Source organism: Beta vulgaris, chromosome 4 (assembly GCF_026745355.1).
Source record: "Beta vulgaris subsp. vulgaris cultivar EL10 chromosome 4, EL10.2, whole genome shotgun sequence".
Lineage (NCBI taxonomy): Eukaryota > Viridiplantae > Streptophyta > Magnoliopsida > Caryophyllales > Amaranthaceae > Beta > Beta vulgaris.
Genome location: NC_079205.1, coordinates 823,512 through 843,674, shown reverse-complemented (window position 1 = coordinate 843,674; position 20,163 = coordinate 823,512). Strand labels below are relative to the sequence as shown.

Here is a 20,163-nt window from a genome sequence, read left to right as displayed (position 1 = left end):
AATACTAGTCTTTGCGTCAAAGTCAAAAAAAGCAACCAAGTGTGGTGTGATTGTGTGACTGATAAGTATAAACCAGATGATGTACAGATGAAGACCATACAATTCGAAGTTAACATATTCGAGGTTAACATATGATTCGAAGATGACTGGTGTTTCGTCTGGTGGATTATTAACCTTGATTGTTATAAAAAGCTCTGTAAATTATCAAGTTAAATCTTGCTGGTGCTCCAAAGTTACTGTAATGATATTCATTCCCATTACCACCATTTATTAACGACTACCAAACAGGATGTTGATGTAACGATATTCTAGACAAGTTTGTCAAGTTAGTGGTTGGCCATGCTTGTAGCCTTGATCATTCTCATTAATTAGCCCGTACCATATTTATACAATATATGAAGCTATGAGATAAGTAAAGTATACAAAGGATAACAACAAGAGGTTACATAGAACAATGCTAAGAGATGATATTCACGGAATTTGAAAGCTAACAACTATGGAATAATATCTAATACTAACAGTTAGATAAGTCAATATTTATCTCTATCACAATGTACAATCTACGTGTGATAGAGGTTACATAGAGTTGCCTGAAGAACTGTTAGAAGGCGGCATAGCTTCATGTCTTAAAACTCGAAGCGAAAGTTTGCCAATTCCAGGCAGTTTGTAAGCAATGGCATCGATCTACTCTTCCTAGTCTTATATGGTAAAGTATGTTCGAGTCATCATCATATATATTTTACAGAGTTTACAATCTTTCGGATAAGTTTTTGTTTGCTAACTAATAATGATTGATTATGATTTATGTCCATTATGTTTTCCCTATTTTCCTTATCCTATACTAATAGGATATGCCTGATTCTTTAATTCTCCTAGACTAAGTATGATTAGGATATGATTATCTCAGATATCATATATATAAATATCATTGATTACTATATATCTATATCCATAAACACAACTTATTATAACTTAAGCTATAATAAGACCGTCACCTGTTTAACTACCGGAACACTTAACGACAATGTGCACAAGTCGTGTTCGTGGGAGTTTGTCATGGTCGGACCTTCCAACAGACATTCTTTCAGTAATATCTGATCTTCTGAAGTCTAAGTACTCGAATTCGTCGATCTTGAATTTTCGTGCTGTGTGTAAGAGTTGGAGATCTTCTGTTCCTCCCCCTTTTCTACGCTTGCATACCTTACTTCCATGCACACTTTCCTGCATTCGTAGGTCTGATTATCCACGTCTGCCTGTGAACTACATCCATCACGACACTCCCTTAGTCGTCGTTACTACAGCCGTTTATATTCTCCGCCAACGCCACAGTAAGTACTCTAACTCTACTAACCCATGGTTAGTCGCAGTTGAACAGTCTAATACCTTGGAACCACATAAACTACGTCTATGTCATCCTCTTACAAGGCTTCCAATTGAAGGAAACGTTCCTTGTAAAAACATTATTATGTCTGATTTCGATGCCATTAAACTCAGCCAAGGGATTAATCTAAGATCAATGGATGCTACTCCGCTTAAGTATGATTATGATTATGATGATGTGTATCATGTTGATAAAGTTATATTATGGTCTGATCCTTTACATAAATCTCGAAAATTTAAGCATTATTATGTGGTGGTGTTGTATGGTAAGGGAAAATTAGCATGCTTTCGCTTGGATGGTTGTAGAGATCACAAGGGAATTAGCATACCTATAGATGGCTATGCTGATGATATAGTCACTTGGAAAGAAAAGCTTTGGGCTGTTTCGCGTAAAGGGAAGCTTTATGGGATTGATTACAACTCTATGAAAGTGAAGTATGCTGTTACGGTTGCCTCAAACTTGGAAGGTAATAGGAGGAAACGCTTGTTCGTGGATTCCAATTATGACTTATACTTGCTGCTCGCGTATCAGAACTGTCAGCAGTTTAAGGTTTTTAAGCTTGACAGGCGGCATGAATGGGAGAAAGTTGTGACTTTAGGTGACAACATTTTGTTTGTCACCTTTGATTCGTGTTTCTTTGCAAGCTCACAACATTTTTCAGGAGTTATTCAAGGGAACTGCATTGTTTATCCGAAGAATTGTTTCCCTACTTACTCTGGCTCCTGCAAATCTGATGATGTCTTGTTCCCAAGTGCTAGTAGTGGCTACCTTCAAGTTGCTATGTGTAAGTATGAGGAGACAAATAACTGTGCTCTAATTTCAGCATTCCCTCGCTTTTCTGCTGTATTTTGGCCACCTCCACTATGGATTTCGTAAGATACTTTCGTACCTAGTTACACTTACACCAGTAAGAAGGATTTTTTTGCATATTTTTTGAGCTGGGTGTACAACTGTTCAATCATATGCATTTTTTTTAACTGAATGTGCATCTTATCTTTCAAGAGCACATATTTACACCTTGAAAAGTGAGCTATGCACATCTGGTGCAAAACATATGCACATTCAGTTCAAAAAATATGCATATCGATCCTTCTCATGCTTCTGATCATTCTCATTGGTCTAGTGAGAGAACTTAATTGTGTGACTTCCAATTTTAACTTGTGAAGTAAACCTGGTCCAAGCAGTCAAGTATCTGCATCTTCAGAAGAGCATGTCTCAAGTGCACCAAGATTGGAGGAACAAAGTACTGGAATACCTTCAACCTCAGTCGCTCAAGCGAAAACTACTTCCCACCACCTCCTAGATTCTGATAAGAACCATGAGGAAGGTAACTCCAGCCACTTTAAGCTAGTATGATTTACTCATTCTGACAACCTGTTCTGTTATAATCTGTTTTCTGAATTATATTAATGCAATGAATGCTGTTTTACAACCCTTTAGCGAATTCTGACTTGAATTTGATCTTCATGCACAGCACTGAATACTATCTCTGATGACAAGGTGTTTGGTACAGATCATGCATCTGTAACTCCTGTAATGGTAAGCATGCTTGTTACTTGTTACTATCTACAAAACATTATGCAAGCATCACGCCGTTGTAACATTGTTATACAGCTGCAACTCCTCTTTGATTTGTAAGAAATACTTAATGATCTAGATGTCTTGCCTCCTTCGCGTTGTTGTAGGCCTCAACGGAATTATGTGAGCCAAGCATCAACTTCTTACAAGGTCTAAAGATCAGGTCTGACCTATTGGTAACTCTGCAAATTTGGAACAAGCATTGCAACCTAGTTGGAAAGGGTTTTGTGCGTAGCAAAGGCATTTTAGCCTGTGCCTTAGAATTACTAGCAAAGATGATAAAAGATCTCCAAGATACTACACTGAGGACCTTGACTGATGATCTAGCTGAGGAAATCGGCGCTGTCATGTCTGACCTTCAACTTTTAGGCCTAAAAGTGGACTGGTTAGTTCCTTTTGTTGAAAGGGCTTTGATATTACAAAAATACAAGCCTCTGATTGAGTCTATTATAGCTATCGACGAGGAAAAAGCTCGAGTTGAAGAGGAGGAAGAGTTCCTTGAGCGCAACCCAAGAAAGAAGCGGAAATTAGAGGAGAATAGAGCTAGTCTGTCTGCTACTCTTCGTGTTTTAGAGCCAATTGATCTTGATGAATCCCTTGCAGAGGGATTATTCTGATTGTAATGCAACTTACTGTACTATATTTTCTGCTGGTAGTTAGTCTTAACTTGAGAAAACCAGCCTAATCTGTCATATTTATTTGAACTGTCTTGATCTTTTGTTGACGGATATAAATTCAGACATGATCTTATATTTATAATGACACTTCATTCTTACTATGACTTGTTGCTCAGACTTTCTTAGAACATCTGATCTTCTTATATAGCAATTGAATTATGTGGAGGTTTGTATCCTGGTGATATATTAGATAACCACCATCATGTTGCATTGTTCCTGTGATGCACGGATACTCTCTTTGGGTCAACGTGTCGCGTTTAATTTCCGACACTTCATGACACTTTCAGACACTCTGAATTTTCTTTTGAAGATAAATAGTAAATTTAAACGAGATCATACATAGCTTTTTATTACTAGAAGAAATGTCTTCCCTCTCAACCTTACTTTTTCCTTTCAATATCTCTAAACCTCTCAAAATATAGCCTAATCTACGATCAACACTGTAAAATATCATGTTCTCTAACGTTTCCTCCACGGTTTTTTTTACTTTTAGAATTTGGTTTTTCCCGTGTCCTCGTGTCCGTGTCAGTGTTGTCCGTGCAACTTAGGTTCCAAGTTAAGTTATCTATAAGCTGTAGATGTAGTAGACGAAATTTAAGTCTACAGTTCAGCTGGAACTGCACCAGTATATTCTGGTTGAGAATAACATAATTATTCGAGTTACTAGAATATCATACTTGCTCCGTCCCATAATATAGTGCGTACTTCATTTTTGGTAGGTCAAACTTTAAAATTTTTGACCGAATATTCTCATTTGTATATATAAAAAAAAAACATGTGGGATTTTGTTAGATTCGTCTCAATGTATTATGTATAGTTTCATAATATCAACTTTTTATATTTTTTATTAATACGGAATTGAAGATATTAAAGGTCAAAATTACTTATGATAGATAGTCTATTATTGGTTGTTAGAGAAATAATAGTAGGAATATTACGGATAATAAAGATATGATAGTATATATTTTATTATCTTATGGAAATAATATCTTAAGAATATTTCCGATAAGTGGTGTTTGATTAGTATTAGGAATAAGATATATTTTAGAGGTAGTTTCCTAATATGAGCCCTTTTGTTATATCCAACTAGACTCATAGTTCTACAATAGTTATAGTTATTCTATATCTCCTAATTCTATCTTATTCACTATAATCTTATCTCCGAAAACTAAACTTCTATTATCATAATACTATCATATCATATAATATTCTATGAGACTATCAGCTAGATAAGTACGTCAATCTGCTTTCGTTTTTGCCCTTACTGAATTTGCTTATATTCTTACTGTTTATTGGTTTAACTCATGGTGCTGTACTACATGTCTTTAGTGTCCAATCACCAATCTTTTACTACCATTATAACCATACGAGAATAAAAGCATTTAAAGTTAGACAGAAGCTTCTATCACTAAAAGAAAGACAGATAGAGGCAGAGTGTTTCCTCCGTTTCATATTACTCGTTATATTTCTCAATTCACGGATTTTTAGGCAATTTTTGGAGAAGAAAGAGGTAGAGAGTAAAAAAGAAAAAGGACCCGTGTGAGAAAGAGAGATAGAAAGAGTTTGTTATCAAAAAAGGAAGTTTAGCCAGTAAATGTGAAACTTCTTACGATGAAAAATGTAGCGAATATTATAAAACGGAGAAAGTATACAAGATATCTTACGGTATCACTACAAGACCTCTCTATACATGGGCCTATTTTTTTAGGTTTGGCCGAGATTTCCGTTTAGATGTTGTATACATTACATATACTAGTACTTATTATTTTATACTTCATTTTTACTTACTTGTATAGTTTCTTTTCACAAGGATTAAAGTTAAAAGAGTTAAAAAAAAAAAAGCCTTATATGCTACAAGAGAGAATATATATTACCAAAAATAGAAACGATATAAGTAATAGAGAATTATCAAAAATGGAAAACGATGCAAGTAATAAAAAACGGAGAAGTATAGCTAGTTTAGAACCGATTTGTCATGCTTAGATGTAACCAGATTTATTTATTACTTTTATTAAATTGAACCCTGTGACTTTTTTATTTTGTCAATATGTGATACTGAACAAGCAAATTTTATTGTTTATATAAATCTTAACATCTATTATTTTTTTTTTTACACAATAATTATTAAAGTTTATGAAACATATCCAGATCTTTGATACTTTGTTTAATTGTTTTACACATTTGCTATATTTTGAGTTTTTAGGAATGGGTTATTGTTTTACTCATTCTTGAGGGTAACATGAACAACCCAATTTCTATATGATCATCAAGCTAATAATGTTCTAAGAAATCAATTTAACAACAAAGTTAATTATAGAGTTGGAACTGAAATATAATGAAGTTAAAACAAAAATTAGCTAGGGTCACATTCCCTATTCTCTAACATACGTATTTACACAAAATTATCACCATATATTTCCTCTATTTTTCTAGTTAATTCGTTTGTTTTTTGCATACATATTAAGAAAAGAAGAGAAAAATACAAATTAAGAGGGTAAAATATAGAAGAACCAACTCAAAAGTATCATTTTCCCGTCAAAAAGTGATTAGAAATATGTAATAATGAGTCAACTAACAATAAATTTCCTGAAAAGTTAAACGAGTCAACTAAAAACGTAGGTAATACTTCATGATCGAGTGACCCTGACGGCCCGTTTGGTAGTTGGTCATAAATAGTGGTAATGGGAATGAATTTTTGTGTAAATTTGTGGAAAATATCATTGTCCATTACCATGGTAATGCTAATTTATCCTAAAGTGTCTACTTTCCTTCTTGAATTTTCATTCCCATCCAATACCACCTTGTAGGGTGGTAATGAGTGGTAATGAAAATTGCTTCCCCTTAGAGACAAAAACACAAGTTTAGGGGTGAGATTGCTTGTCCATGGAGAAAAAATGCCTCCCCATGGAGATTTTAAGGGTGCTTCCCTAATAAAATTACACTTAAAATTCATTCCTATTACCGCAATTTATTAACGACTACCAAACGGGCCGTGAATACACATAACAACTGTGGGCATGGCCCGAAGTACCCAAACCACATTTCAGTTGTCTAGCCTTAGCTAACATGTTAAGAGGAATTTGTCTTATAGGAGACCGCCTATTTTAAAATAAAATTAGGTAATGTTTAGCCCAATATTAAAAAGAGAATTAGCCCAATAGTGACCAGGATAATTTATTTCGGTGAATAGTTTAATCTATTTAATAACTAAATTTATTTTTATACTTAAATTATACCTTTTTTTTAATAATTTTTGCGTTAAGAGTATTATAACTAACGACCACAAATCATGTAGTCTAACCAAATTTCCTTGGTGATGTTCATGTACTACTACTACATGATACATCATTTTCCATAATTTATTTGTATAACGACTTTCACAGCTCATGGAAATTAGAGATGATACGCTATTCACCGACCATTTCACAGCAAATTTTTCGGTTGTCTAAGCACTTGTAAGAAATCTCATTTAATGAGGTACTCTCCACAAGAAAAATTTATTAGAAGATGATTATAACCTAAATAAATGGCTAGGGATGCTCAACAAATCTGATTTCTTTTCTCATTAGTTCATTAATACTGCGTTAATTTCATTATCGACTAGATATTTCATTACTCCTTTCGTGTTTGTTTGTTCTTCCTACTTTAACTTTCTTTTCTCTCTTAAAAAGATTCTAAACAGAAAAATAAAGAGAAACAGAGAAACAATTATTATTATTATTATTATTATTATTATTATTATTATTATTATTATAGTAATAATAATAATTATAACAGCCAAAATACAAAATAAGTACAAAAAATGTAGGGACCGTTCTAAAAAAGGGTTTTTCTACATAGTACCCCTGATTTTACGAAATTATATGTTGTACCCGATGTTTTTGAAATTTTCATGTTGTACCCCTAAGATTTATTAACATTACACAAAATACTCTTATATACGATATAAAACAGTAGATTTGGGGACTTTCTTACCTTGTGGAAATAGAGGAGGATTTTATAGCATTGTTAGATTACTGATGTTTGAAATATGATCTGATAAATTATAGACTAAATGAAATTTAGAGTATAAAATTTATTAATAAGGATATTTTGCGTGGCGTTAGAGAGTTTAAGAATACAACGTAGAATTTCGAAAAACACAAAGAAATTACGTAGAAAAACCCAATCTAATTTATGATGATTTGTTTTCAATGTGGGTCACTATCGATTTGCGGTGGAATTGACAAGAGGAAAAAGAATTAACAATTTGTCAAGCAATCTGAAAACATTAACAACTACTCTTAAATTTTAGGACCATGAAAAACATAAAAGAAGTGTAATTGGGAAAAGAGTAGAATTTGTTCTACTTTTATATTTATATAAAAAATATAAAAAGAGATTCTAGAACTTTTGACTCCTTTAATTTGATGTGCCATGATTTCCTTTCTTCAAGGTAGATGATTTTTCTAAGAATAAAGATTAGATGATTATTTTAGTAACTAGCACAATTTCCCTAATACAACTTTACCGTTAGAGCCAACGATAGTCAAGAATATTGTAATTTAATTGCTTAATTAGGTTATGTTGTCTGCCATTGATTCATATTTGAATGAAATAAATTATACTTATTAGAGTTAGGCTTCTAATTGATCTTTGCTAATTAAAATGACTAGTACTAGTTAAGAATTAAGATTGATTTTTGGTAATTTTTAACTAATTTGTTTATGTTTGGTGGTGTAATTCTAATGAACATATGATGAGTTTCTATTAACTAGATTAATTTCCATTAATTGAGCTGAAAATTGACTTATAATTGGGTTATTTTAATAAGTTGAAAAGGTTGAAATTTAAAGCACAACTGCAAAGTTAACATACACAAGATCAGTACCCTTCACTGCAATATATTGAAGACCTTGTAGGACATGAAACAAAAGCTCGTTTTGAAAATATATTATTCGTTTCTCTCAAAGATAAAGACAGTTATAAAAGAGTAACGGTCCTCTATTTGAAAGGAAAACAAAGTAAAACGGATATCGCCTAAAAAAGAACTTAAACAGTTTGAAGAAAACCATTTGAACATCAAAAATAATATGAAGTTGGTTTTATATACATATTGAATGTTGCCAAACAAGAAATATCTACGAATGAGAGGGAAAAATCAATACAATAAGGAGGAAACTGATGCAAAAGCGTATGATAGGAATGATCATTGTAAGCCATAAAACCAGCCACTCTATTAGCTTTCCTATCTTTTCATAAAGAAGACGGGTCATTCACGTCGACTAGTACTAATACTTCTTCTTATCTTTTCATTGGCTTGATGGTTGATACTTACTGTAAATGTACATTTTTATTTTTGATTAGTAAGATGAATTGTCCTACCTGATTGGATTCTCGTACAGGTCCACCCAACTCGTGTTAGCGGGCTACACTATGAGAGTAAACGGGAAGGGTTGTTGAAATCCCTACTCTTAAAGTACCCCTAATAAAAATTGAACCCTTTAGTCTCCAACCTCAAGATCGGAAGACGCAGTCCCAACTATATATTGGAAATTGGATCAAGCGTAGCTTGGGACTACAAATGTACATTACAAATATTTTTGAGTAAAGTTCCAAACTTGAATACCTCCACTGACCACTAATATCTGTAAAATTAGGAGAAACAAGAGGGTGAAATTGCAACCGTCAAGGACCCTATCGTGCTTCCAACCATGAGCCACAAAGAAAAACGTCGGCGAAGGGCAAATAAAATTGCACAAATTAACTTGCTTACTTGGCTTATTTGGCTTAATTGGCTTAATTGGCTATGTCTGATTTTTCTGTTCATATATGTGGACAATACTCTTGTCTGAATTTGGCTGTTTGGGCTCCACCAACTGACATTTCCGCCAACTTCATATCAATACATCATGGTACCAAATATGTTTTGACTTAGTGATTAAGGTTATGTTTCGTTCACCTTATTTTTGCTTATTTAAGATCAGATCAGATAAGATAAAATCATGCTTATATTTAAAAATCATTATATTATTAAATATCTTTCATTACATATATAGTAAAAATTATAATAATTGAATATTAATAAAGTACTCATTGACACGAATCAAACAAGACTTCCCATGACTATATTTTTTCTTATATATTGAGAAAAATCTAAAAGATAAGATCTTGTAATCAGATCAGATCAGATCAGATCAGAAAAAATAAGTTCAGATCAGATAAGTTCAAATCAGAAAATTTCAGGTGAACTGAACTTAGCCTAAGGATGCGTTCTATTCAACTTATTGGCCCTGGACTTATTGGACCTTATCTGAACTGAACTTATTAAACCTGAACTGAACTTATTGGAACTTATTAAACATGATTGGACCTGATTCAACTTATTGGACCTGATTGAACCTGATTGGAACTTATTGGACCTTATTGGTGCTTATTAGACCTTATTGGCCATGATTGAAACTTATTAGACCTTATTGAACCTGATTGAAACTTATTAGACCTTGTTGGACCTGATTGAAACTTATTTGACCTTATTAGACAAAAACATTGACCATGAATAACATAAATATTACCATTAACGTAAATACTACCCCTCAAAATTTTTTATGGAGTAATAATTATTATAATTCGTCCTTTAAAAAATAATGATTATTAATTATCTCTTATGATAATTAATTTAACAAAAAAATTTACTATTTATATATTTGCCTATACATAACTTTCACCACTAATATATCTAATAGTCTTGTTTTGATTTTATAAAACACTAGTAGAAAATCAAAAGTTAATTAACATTTATTGCTAACAAGTGGAAATTGGCACATATAAAAAATTCTCACTTCACTTGCATTAATGTGAAGGTAAGTAGATAGCATTAACTCCTTTCTTCATTGTTATTAGTAACGAAAACATGTTATCTCTAGTTATTTAAAGACGAATTGCAAAATATTATAATTATTATTATTATTATTATTGTTAACCTTAATTATTTGACCATGATTATAATATTATTTAATAACAATATGAATAATCAAATAATAGACAATAATACAAGTATAATACTATACATTGTGGTACTTTAATAAAAATTTTAATCATAACATAATCAGCTAATAGTAATATGAATAATAAAATATAGACATAATATAAATGAATAATAAAATAATAGACATAATACAAATAAATAATAAAATAATAGACACTAATACAAGTATAATACTATATAATCATTGTGGAACTTTAATTGAAATTCTAATAATAACATAATTAGCTAATAGTGATATGAAATTATGAATAACAAAATAATGGACAATAATACAAATGTTTATTAAACATTGACTATTTGGACCTTATTATACCTGATTGGAACTTATTGGACCTTATTAGACCTGATTGAAACTTATTACACCTGATTGAAACTTATTGAACCTGATTGGAACTTATTGGACCTTATTAGACCTTATTGGAACTTATTGCCCTTATTAGACCTTATTGCAACTTATCTGAACTTATCTGAACTTATTGGACCTGAAACTTAATTTTTTAAGTTGAACAGAACGCACCCTAAGATTGAAGTGCTATGAATGATAGGTTACAGGTTCGAATCCCCCTTCCCTACTTTGTACTTTATATTGCTTTCGTGAGTCACATAAATAAAAAGAAAAAAAATCAATAAATCATGATCCATCTTTTTTAAAGTTGAAATTTCCTCATAATTGAATTGTTTTTCTTGGTGAGCTTGATTAAGCTTTCTTGTAGAAGTATTACTATTATTTATGGTATACCTTTATAACTGCCCAAAAGAATAGGCTAGTTAATTTTATGTCTCAAGTTTGACATAATAAGGAGAAGCCTTATTAATCGACGATTATGTTAGTACTTAGTATATGAAGATCATACTTAGCACATTGCACATATAAATGACATGATTGGTGCTAATTAACCTAACACTCATTCATATGAAACATAAACAAATATAGTATGATTTTGTCGTCAATGACATGAAAAATCAGTTAGTATAAGGTTTTTATACAACGAGATTATATAGTATACTTTTTGCGTGCAATTTTAAAATCTAAAATTACTCGGTTGAATCTCACTCTCCTTCTTTTTACCGCTTTCGTAGCTCATATGCATCAAATAAGAAGGAACATGTAATAATTGTAGCCAAATTATTTCGTACTTATTTGATAAATTTCTTTAAGACAACAAAAGGCTAAAACAACCTAAAATAGGTGGATTTCATTTAATTTCCTCTAATCATGAGATGATAATTCACTTTTGTTTACTCATGATCACCTAAAAGGGCATTTGTCCTTATGCTATGTTATTGATCACCTGGCTTTTTAAGTTTTAACAATGCAATCCAATTCACTTACTATACAATAATTAAAAGCCCTAATTAATTGATTAGGATTATTAATCTAATTAAACCAAATTTTGCATATGTTTCTTATAAGGGGGTCCCACAATACCAAGGGGTATCTACTTGCTTGGGCAGCGCTAAAAGTGCAAGAATAAAAAAACATAAGCTCTTTAAGTCTTTATGCTATGCTTGAGATGGAGTGTTTTTGTTTACGGCATTAATACTCTTTTTGTTTATATATTATGTGACCTTGATTTCTGTCTAAGAGATGCCATTACCACGTGAATTTTAGTACTTGTACTGTACTTAGAGAATCCAAAATCTTTCTTTACAGTTATACAACTAGCTTTATATCAAATATGTCTTATCCTATTGGTTAAGATTGAGGTGCTGTAAACGATAGGTTACGGGTTTAAATCTCCCTCCCCTTCTTTGTACTTTAGACTGCCTTCGCGGCTCATATGGGTATAAAAAAAGTACAGCCAGCTTTATATATAAGAGGCTTTGAATTAAATTCTTGATTATTCACAAAGAAGATCGCCTTTCTTGTATTTCTATTTACATCTCTTTTTGGTCTTACTAGTTTCTCAAGCAAAAGTTTTATAGTATTATCCATGGATATTGTATATAATTTCAAATTACAAGATGTATAGTTTTTCTTTTTAATAAGATGAATAACTTTGGGACTATCCTCATACAAGACCTGATATAGAGTCCCAAGCATTTAGAGAGACAAATTGTATAGAATTAACTTGAATGAAGGCAGCACAATAAGTTTGTTGTACATCTATTGGTGCATGAAAATTGCAAAATCTATCACACTATTGAGTGTATATAGTAGTATATATAATTAATGTCGTTTTTTTTTTTGCTCTTTAGGATTTGCTCTATCAAATTATTTTAATTTTTATTACAGGAACTCAGTTGAGATTATGTAATACTTCATATAACAAATACGTAGCAAATGAAATCATATATAATTCTACTATAAGTTTTTTAGTTAAAATAAGAATTAAAAAAACTTGAATAAAACACTCACTACCTTCAAATAATTTATAAATAAGTAATAAATAAATAGTATTGGATGTACTTATACCTAAACACATGTGCTGATGTACACCCAAATACATTATGAAAGTTGTTAATATTTCTATGACTAAAAAGACTATGAGTGTATCATATTCACTTTAAAAAATCTAAATTGAAACTTAATTTTCAGTGTTGTGTTAAACCTGATTACACCTGATCTGATATCATCCGAACTTATTGGACCTAAAGTTTAATTTTTTAAGGTGAATAGAACACACCCTATATAAGAGAATATTTGTGATATATATAGTATCTGCCCAATGATTTATATAATGCTTATATAGATCCCAAAATGTGCGTACAAATAACAATTACCACACTCCATTGGAAAATGACATCAAATTAGTAATCCGCTGCCAACATAAGAGCATGTCAATATATGTCATTAGTAGTAGTATTATTGCAACTCATTTCAATTTAATACATGTTTCGAGTTTTAAGTTTCAACACACTCTAACCATAAGAATAAGAAAGAAGAAAAACAACAATCCTGTATTTTTTTTTCTTTAATAAGATAAGATAAAAAGAAGGTTAGAAAACCCTCCACACGATCAATCCTGTATTCCTACATATACATTTTCTCCTTTAAAAACATCTATACACTTTGTTCACATGATTGGGTCAGATGAATCAGTCCAGAAAACAACCTTGATGGGGTCCAATTCACCCAAAAACAGCAAAAAAAGGTAATAAAACCAACCAACTTATTAAAAAAAATCCATTTTTTGCATGTTGAGCTTTGACAGCTTCAATATAAGAAAGTTGCATAATTCCACACGTAACCCTCCATCATAGATCACCTTTGTTTTCCGCACTAATGACTAATGAAAGATGATTACTCCACATTTTCGAGCATACTCATAATTAAATTCAAGAACCAAATCTTCCTTATAATAATCCATGGAACAATTATTCCAACCTAACTCACATAGTCACAAATATATAATTGTCCATCAATAATTCAAAATAGGTTACTTATTCCATGGTCGTTCCTTGACAAATGATCGACTATGACATGTTCTATAGGAAAAACTTACACCGAATGAAAACAAAAATTGATAATTCATATATAATGCCAAAACAGTGTGCTACATCACTATAAATCTATGACAATTCGCATAATTGGTAGGACGATGGTGCACACGTCTGTATGGTGAGGAAGGTGCACACATGTACATGATTAATAAGTCAAATGAACATGAATAGCAAGTCAAATAAATATATATACATGACAAACAAGTCAAATGAACATATGTACATATCTATTAGTATATGTTCATTCTTCTCTTACAGAAGTGTGCACCTACTAATTTGCACAATTTGCACCTAAGATAATAATATAATAATCTTATTCTAACTAACGGAGCTTAGTTTATTTTAAATAAATGCAACCTTTAATACATTAGATCCGGAGGATATACAAATCTATTAACATCATATCTTACGAGTAAATGATAGAGGAATATACTATTACCACGACACTTATCTTTAGAAGGTGAATAATATTCGTCGTAACCAAGAGATTATCGTCAATAAGATAATATTATCTTAACGACAATTGTAGATTGCCTTGATCAACAATAGTAAATATTGCCTCGAAAAGAACCATCGCGTTATCATTAAATTTTTATAGATCGAATAAAATCGAAATTATTGATGATATATATGACTTACATATTAATATAGGAGCATTTGAGACAAGTATAATACTAATTGTACTAACCCAATACGTCATTATAATAATAATAATAATAATAATGATAATAATAACAACAACAACTCATCTTTAAGATTGAAGAAAATGATCCCTTGTTTATAAATTTTGGTGAAGTCTCTAATTAGAAGGGCAAATTATTGTTCATATTTCATTTATTAATTTTGCTACTCTCATCATTATTTTTATTACCAAATATATATGTATTTTTTTGACACTATCTCTAAACCTCTAGCTACCTTGTCGACACATTGAAAAAAATAAATTTACAACGAGATAACTACATCTGATCAACAAATAAACATAACTAGTAACCTTTTCAGTTTCAACACAAATTCCCAAATAATAGGAGCACATAAGCCACATAACAATTTACCCTGCACAATAATTTCCAAAAATTAATTGATTCATAATCTTTAATTGACATAAAAAATCTAATTAGTTGCACACTTGCACCACACAACAATCTATCCCTATTCTCTCATGGTTTTTCCATGGTATAATCAATAAACTCCAAAATCCTAGCAATAAAATCTCAATAGATTCATCATAATGGCTCAAATTGTAAATCCACCACAACTCTAAACCCACTTTCCACCCAACTTCACACTCACACTCACTCACTCACTCACTCACTCACTCACTCACTCACTCACTCACTCTACCTCTCAACTCCACTACTTTACTCCCCCCTAAACACACTTCAATTTCCCAATCTCATTCATTTCTTCTCATTTCTCACCACTTCCACACACACACACACACCAAAAGCAAAAAAAAACACAATGCAACAACCTCTTGTTTTAGGAGCATTGCTCCTACTCCTCCTTACAACCACATCCCATGCACATAACATCACCAAAATCCTAGCCAAATCCCCTGAATTCTCCACCTTCAACCACTACCTCACCACCACCCACCTCGCCGCGGAGATTAACACTCGATTAACCATCACCGTCCTAGCTGTCGACAATGCCGCTATGAACGCTCTAATTGCCAAACACCTCCCTATTTCCTCCCTCAAAAATGTCCTTTCCCTCCATGTACTCTTAGATTACTTTGGCGCCAAGAAACTACATCAAATAACCGATGGTACCGCCCTTGCCGCCACAATGTACCAAGCCACCGGTTCCGCACCCGGCACCTCCGGTTTCGTCAATATCACCGATCTCAAAGGCGGTAAAGTCGGCTTCGCCGCCACTAAAGACGCCGACTCCGACGACGGAACCCTAACCCTAGATTCAACTTTTGTCAAATCAATCAAAGAAATTCCTTATAATATCTCTGTTATTCAAATCAGTCATGTATTATCTAATCCCGACGCTTTAGCTCCGGCGCCGGCGCCGGAGCTACAGAACATCACCGACGTGATGTCGGCGCACGGATGTAAATCATTCGCCGATACTTTGACGGATTTTCCCGACGCTTTGGAAGTTTATACTAACAATGTCGAAGGTGGATTGACGGTTTTTTGTCCAATTGACGACGTTTTTAAGAGTTTTTTGCCGAAATTTAAAAACCTAACGAAAGATGAGAAGAGTTCGTTGTTGCTTTTCCATGGAGTTCCGATTTATTACTCGATGCAAATGTTGAAGTCTAGCAATGGATTGATGAACACTTTAGCGACTGACGGTAAAAGAAAGTTCGATTTTACTGTGCAGAATGAAGGAAGAACTGTTACTTTGAAGACGAAGATTGTTACCGCGAAAGTTACTGGAACTTTGCTTGATGAACAGCCTGTTGCGATTTACACCATTGATAAGGTTTTGAAGCCGAAGGAGATTTTCAAGAAGGCTGAGATTTCGCCGGCTCCGGCGCCGGCGCCGGAAGCTGAGGCGCCGAAGTCGTCGAAGAAGAAGCATCATAAGTCACCGCCGGCGCCACCGTCGGCTGATGCGCCGGCTGATGAGCCGAGTGCGGATGAGCCGAGTGCAGATGATTCGGCGGATGATTCGAGTAATGGAGGAGAGAGAAACTTAGGGTTTCTTTGGATGGTGATAGTGTCGGTGGGATTTTGTGTCATGATGTGAAACGACATAGTTTCGATGAGGTAAAAAAAGTAGGGGAAATAATTAATTTGGGTTTATTATAAATTGAAAAAAAGTAAAAAAGAAAAAAGAAGAAGATTGTAATGTTGGTTTTTATTTATGATGGTGTTTTCCCAAATTGTTATTGTTGTGTAATTTTTATTTTTTTTGGTTTGTTGTTTTTTTTGTGTGTGTTTTTTTTTGTAGGATTTTATTTTTTAAATGATTAATTGGTTGTAATTTTCGTTTCGGGTTGAGAAATTGTAGACACACAAAATTGAAGATAATTTATGGTGATTTATTTATGTGTATTTTTTGGTCATGATATCTAAATTCTTTGTCATTATTTATAATTTATAATAGTACTTCAAATTAGAGTTATGTGCATTGATATATTTGAAGAATCCAAAGTTTTGAGTGAGAGATTTATGTGATTTTTAAAATATAGTATTTCTACAAAATAAAAATAAAAAAACTTGTGCAATGGTTCAAATATTTAAGTAGATCTAAATCACAATAAGTATGGTCAAATCTTAAGTTGACTCAATGATTTACTCTTGTTGCGTGTTGATAACTCCATTATTAATGACACTACATAAAATGGTCTTAAATATTTATAAAATATAAGAGTAAGGTTTCTGATTTTTTAATAGTATAGTTTTAGTTATATTGTTTGGACTCGAATATTCATGTCAGGTATGAATACGTGTGTTCAAGTGTTCGATTCAACTATTTTTTTTAACTTTTTAGTTTTTTAGCTCAAAACGAATTATCAAAGTATTAAATCTATGTCCGACTGTCAAAGATGCAGCACAGATACTTGAGTTAAAATGAAGAGTATTATGTATCCTTAAAACACCTTTAAATCTACATAAATACTCTAGAAACATTAAAACAAAGTTCCTATGCTTCCATCAAAATGACCAAACAATAGAAAGAAATCATAATCGTTTGTGGAGGAATAAACCAATTAGAAGGGTTACCTCATAAAAAGAAAAAGAAAAAGAAAAAGATGAAAAAAGAACCAATTAAAAGGCAATAGGCAGGTGAGCTGGAAGGGGTTGGTTTGGTGATTGGTGGACATAACACGTGAAAAAGCATATGAGATGACAAGGCAAAACAACCCCACAAGAATTGACCACTAATTACATCACCAATGTTAATGTATATGGACCCTAGTGATCTCATGCAAATCACTTATTTCTAACCACTCTAAAAGTGTGTAATTGCACTTTCTTAAGGATTTCAAAGTTCAAACACCATGCTATTTACTTATTTCCCAATATAAAAAAAGGTCAAATCCTTACATATATATATATATAAGGCTCCGTTTTTTTGGATTGAGAGGAATTGAATTGGATAACTAACGTAAAGAAAGCAAAATGTGTAAAGTAAGTTAATTGAAGTGAATTGAACTGAACTAAATTGAAAATAAATTCCAAAGAACAGAGCCTAAGAGCCTAAAACTCTATTCTCATCTCATCACATGACTCTCTTTCTATTTCTCTCAATTTGTGTTTGTCATGTGCATTCTTAAAATTTGTATCACCCTCTTCGATGTTGCAATTAATTTAAAATGAAGAAAGTGATAGATTATATATCTGACCATCTAGTAAAGACTTAAAGTATGGTCACTTTGTCTATAATAATATTTTTTTTTATAAATATGATGATCTCCAAAAAAACGTGAAATCCTAGGGAGAATTTAAGAGCTCTCTCCTCAGCCGCCTGAGTCGCCTCTGCGCCCTCACGGCGGCCGTTGAGCCCCCTGTTTTTGGTTATGGCTCGACTGTTCTAGATCTGGTGCGTCGCGTGTTTCCCCTATTCTCATAGTCGCTCCTCCGTGGGGTTTTACGTGTTGCCATCGTCTTCGTCGCGGGTTTCCCCCTCCCCTGTTCGTTGGTAAGTCCTCCCCACCCCCTGTTTCTTTTTCTTTGTTTGTTTCGTCGGTTTCCCCTTCCCCCGTAGTTGAATCGGTTTCAATAACCTAGCTCGCCATTGGTTGTTCGTTGTCGGGATCGTGCTCGACATTCGCTTCTCCTACCTCTTCCATCCATTATCAGATTTTTGACTCCACCAACACAATCATCGACTAACGACTCCTTCCTTAATATGCGACTCTCTGTCGGTTGTATTTGTTTATGTTTTTAGGGCGTGTAAGAGCTACTAAAGCTCTTTTAGGTTTTTATTTGTTTTATGTTTAGTTGTATTAGCAATAGTTTGTCCGTTATTGTTTAATTAATGCAAGTTTTCTTGATGTAAAAAAAATGTATATTTTTTGTATTTTAATACTCGATACAGCCGGGTATACATATAGATATATCATACACATGTACTTACTCTCTAAAGCATTAAATTTAAGTGGAGTACTTTCTACTCCATAGATGAACTCGGGTATACATAACAAAATGTAGTTTGGGTAAATGCTGATGCAATAGTTGGCTCCAAAGTTTGCATAGAAGCAGGAGTACTTCACGGCTCAAATTGTGGAAAAACTTGGGTCTTTGCGAGTTCCAGATTTAGTCTACATAATAATCATTTACAATATGACTTAGGTTTGGTGTGAATCATTTGAATATATTAAGAAAATGATGCTAATTGATATGGGTCTTCTATATGATATGCTAATCTATATATTAGTCATTATTTCTATAATTCTTCAATATACGGTAATTATTTCCTAATTTATATATGGGTCAACTTCGTAAGTTTGACCACGTACAAGGTTGGTAGGATTCCATCATAAAATCAGTTGGTGATAAATAGAGTAGTAAAAAAATTATATGAACTTGGTCCACACTAAATTAGTGTGAACCCGATGCTAATTCATGTGATTTATGAAAAAAAAAGGGTCACTATATTAAAACAAAATAGATATATAAGATGAGTATATATAGGTTTTTGACTATGTGAAAGAAAAAGGTTACTACATCACAAAGTTAAATTTTCATCATGATAAACTAATGTAAGAAAGAGTGACTATATTAATAAAAAAAACAATCACTATGGTAAATATTAATTGTATAATATAACTTAAAATTTAAAAAGATTATTATATATAAAAAAAGGTCACCATGTTAAATAAGAGTGAGTATACTAAAAAAGACAGTTATTATTAATTGCATTTTCTCCTTCAAAAAACAAATATTAATTGCATTTTCTCTTCTTTTTTTTTTAAAAAAAAAGAAATGTAAAGTAGTTACATATTACATTTGCACTAGTAAAAACATAAAAATAGAATAATATTATTTGAACGACAATTAGATTAGAAACTTCTACGAAATCACTTACATATAATGTCACGTACGCATCGCGTGCAACAGATACTAGTGAGAATTAATTGGAGGGGG

At 32.4% G+C, this 20,163-nt stretch overlaps 2 protein-coding genes across 2 annotated transcripts; both read left to right on the top strand.

The window, feature by feature from the left end:
- Positions 1 to 25: 25 nt before the first annotated feature.
- LOC109134750 (F-box protein SKIP23) lies at positions 26 to 3,731 on the top strand. The gene is made up of 4 exons (XM_019248816.3): positions 26 to 2,253; positions 2,548 to 2,708; positions 2,856 to 2,920; positions 3,067 to 3,731. The coding sequence occupies exons 1-4, from the start codon at positions 1,025 to 1,027 to the stop codon at positions 3,574 to 3,576; spliced, it is 1,965 nt and encodes a 654-aa protein (XP_019104361.2). The 5' UTR covers positions 26 to 1,024; the 3' UTR covers positions 3,577 to 3,731.
- Positions 3,732 to 15,422: 11,691 nt separating this feature from the next.
- Positions 15,423 to 17,124, top strand: LOC104891863 (fasciclin-like arabinogalactan protein 1). The gene has a single exon (XM_010677637.4). It carries the CDS (start codon positions 15,572 to 15,574, stop codon positions 16,814 to 16,816), a length of 1,245 nt encoding a protein of 414 aa, XP_010675939.2. The 5' UTR covers positions 15,423 to 15,571; the 3' UTR covers positions 16,817 to 17,124.
- Positions 17,125 to 20,163: the final 3,039 nt, after the last annotated feature.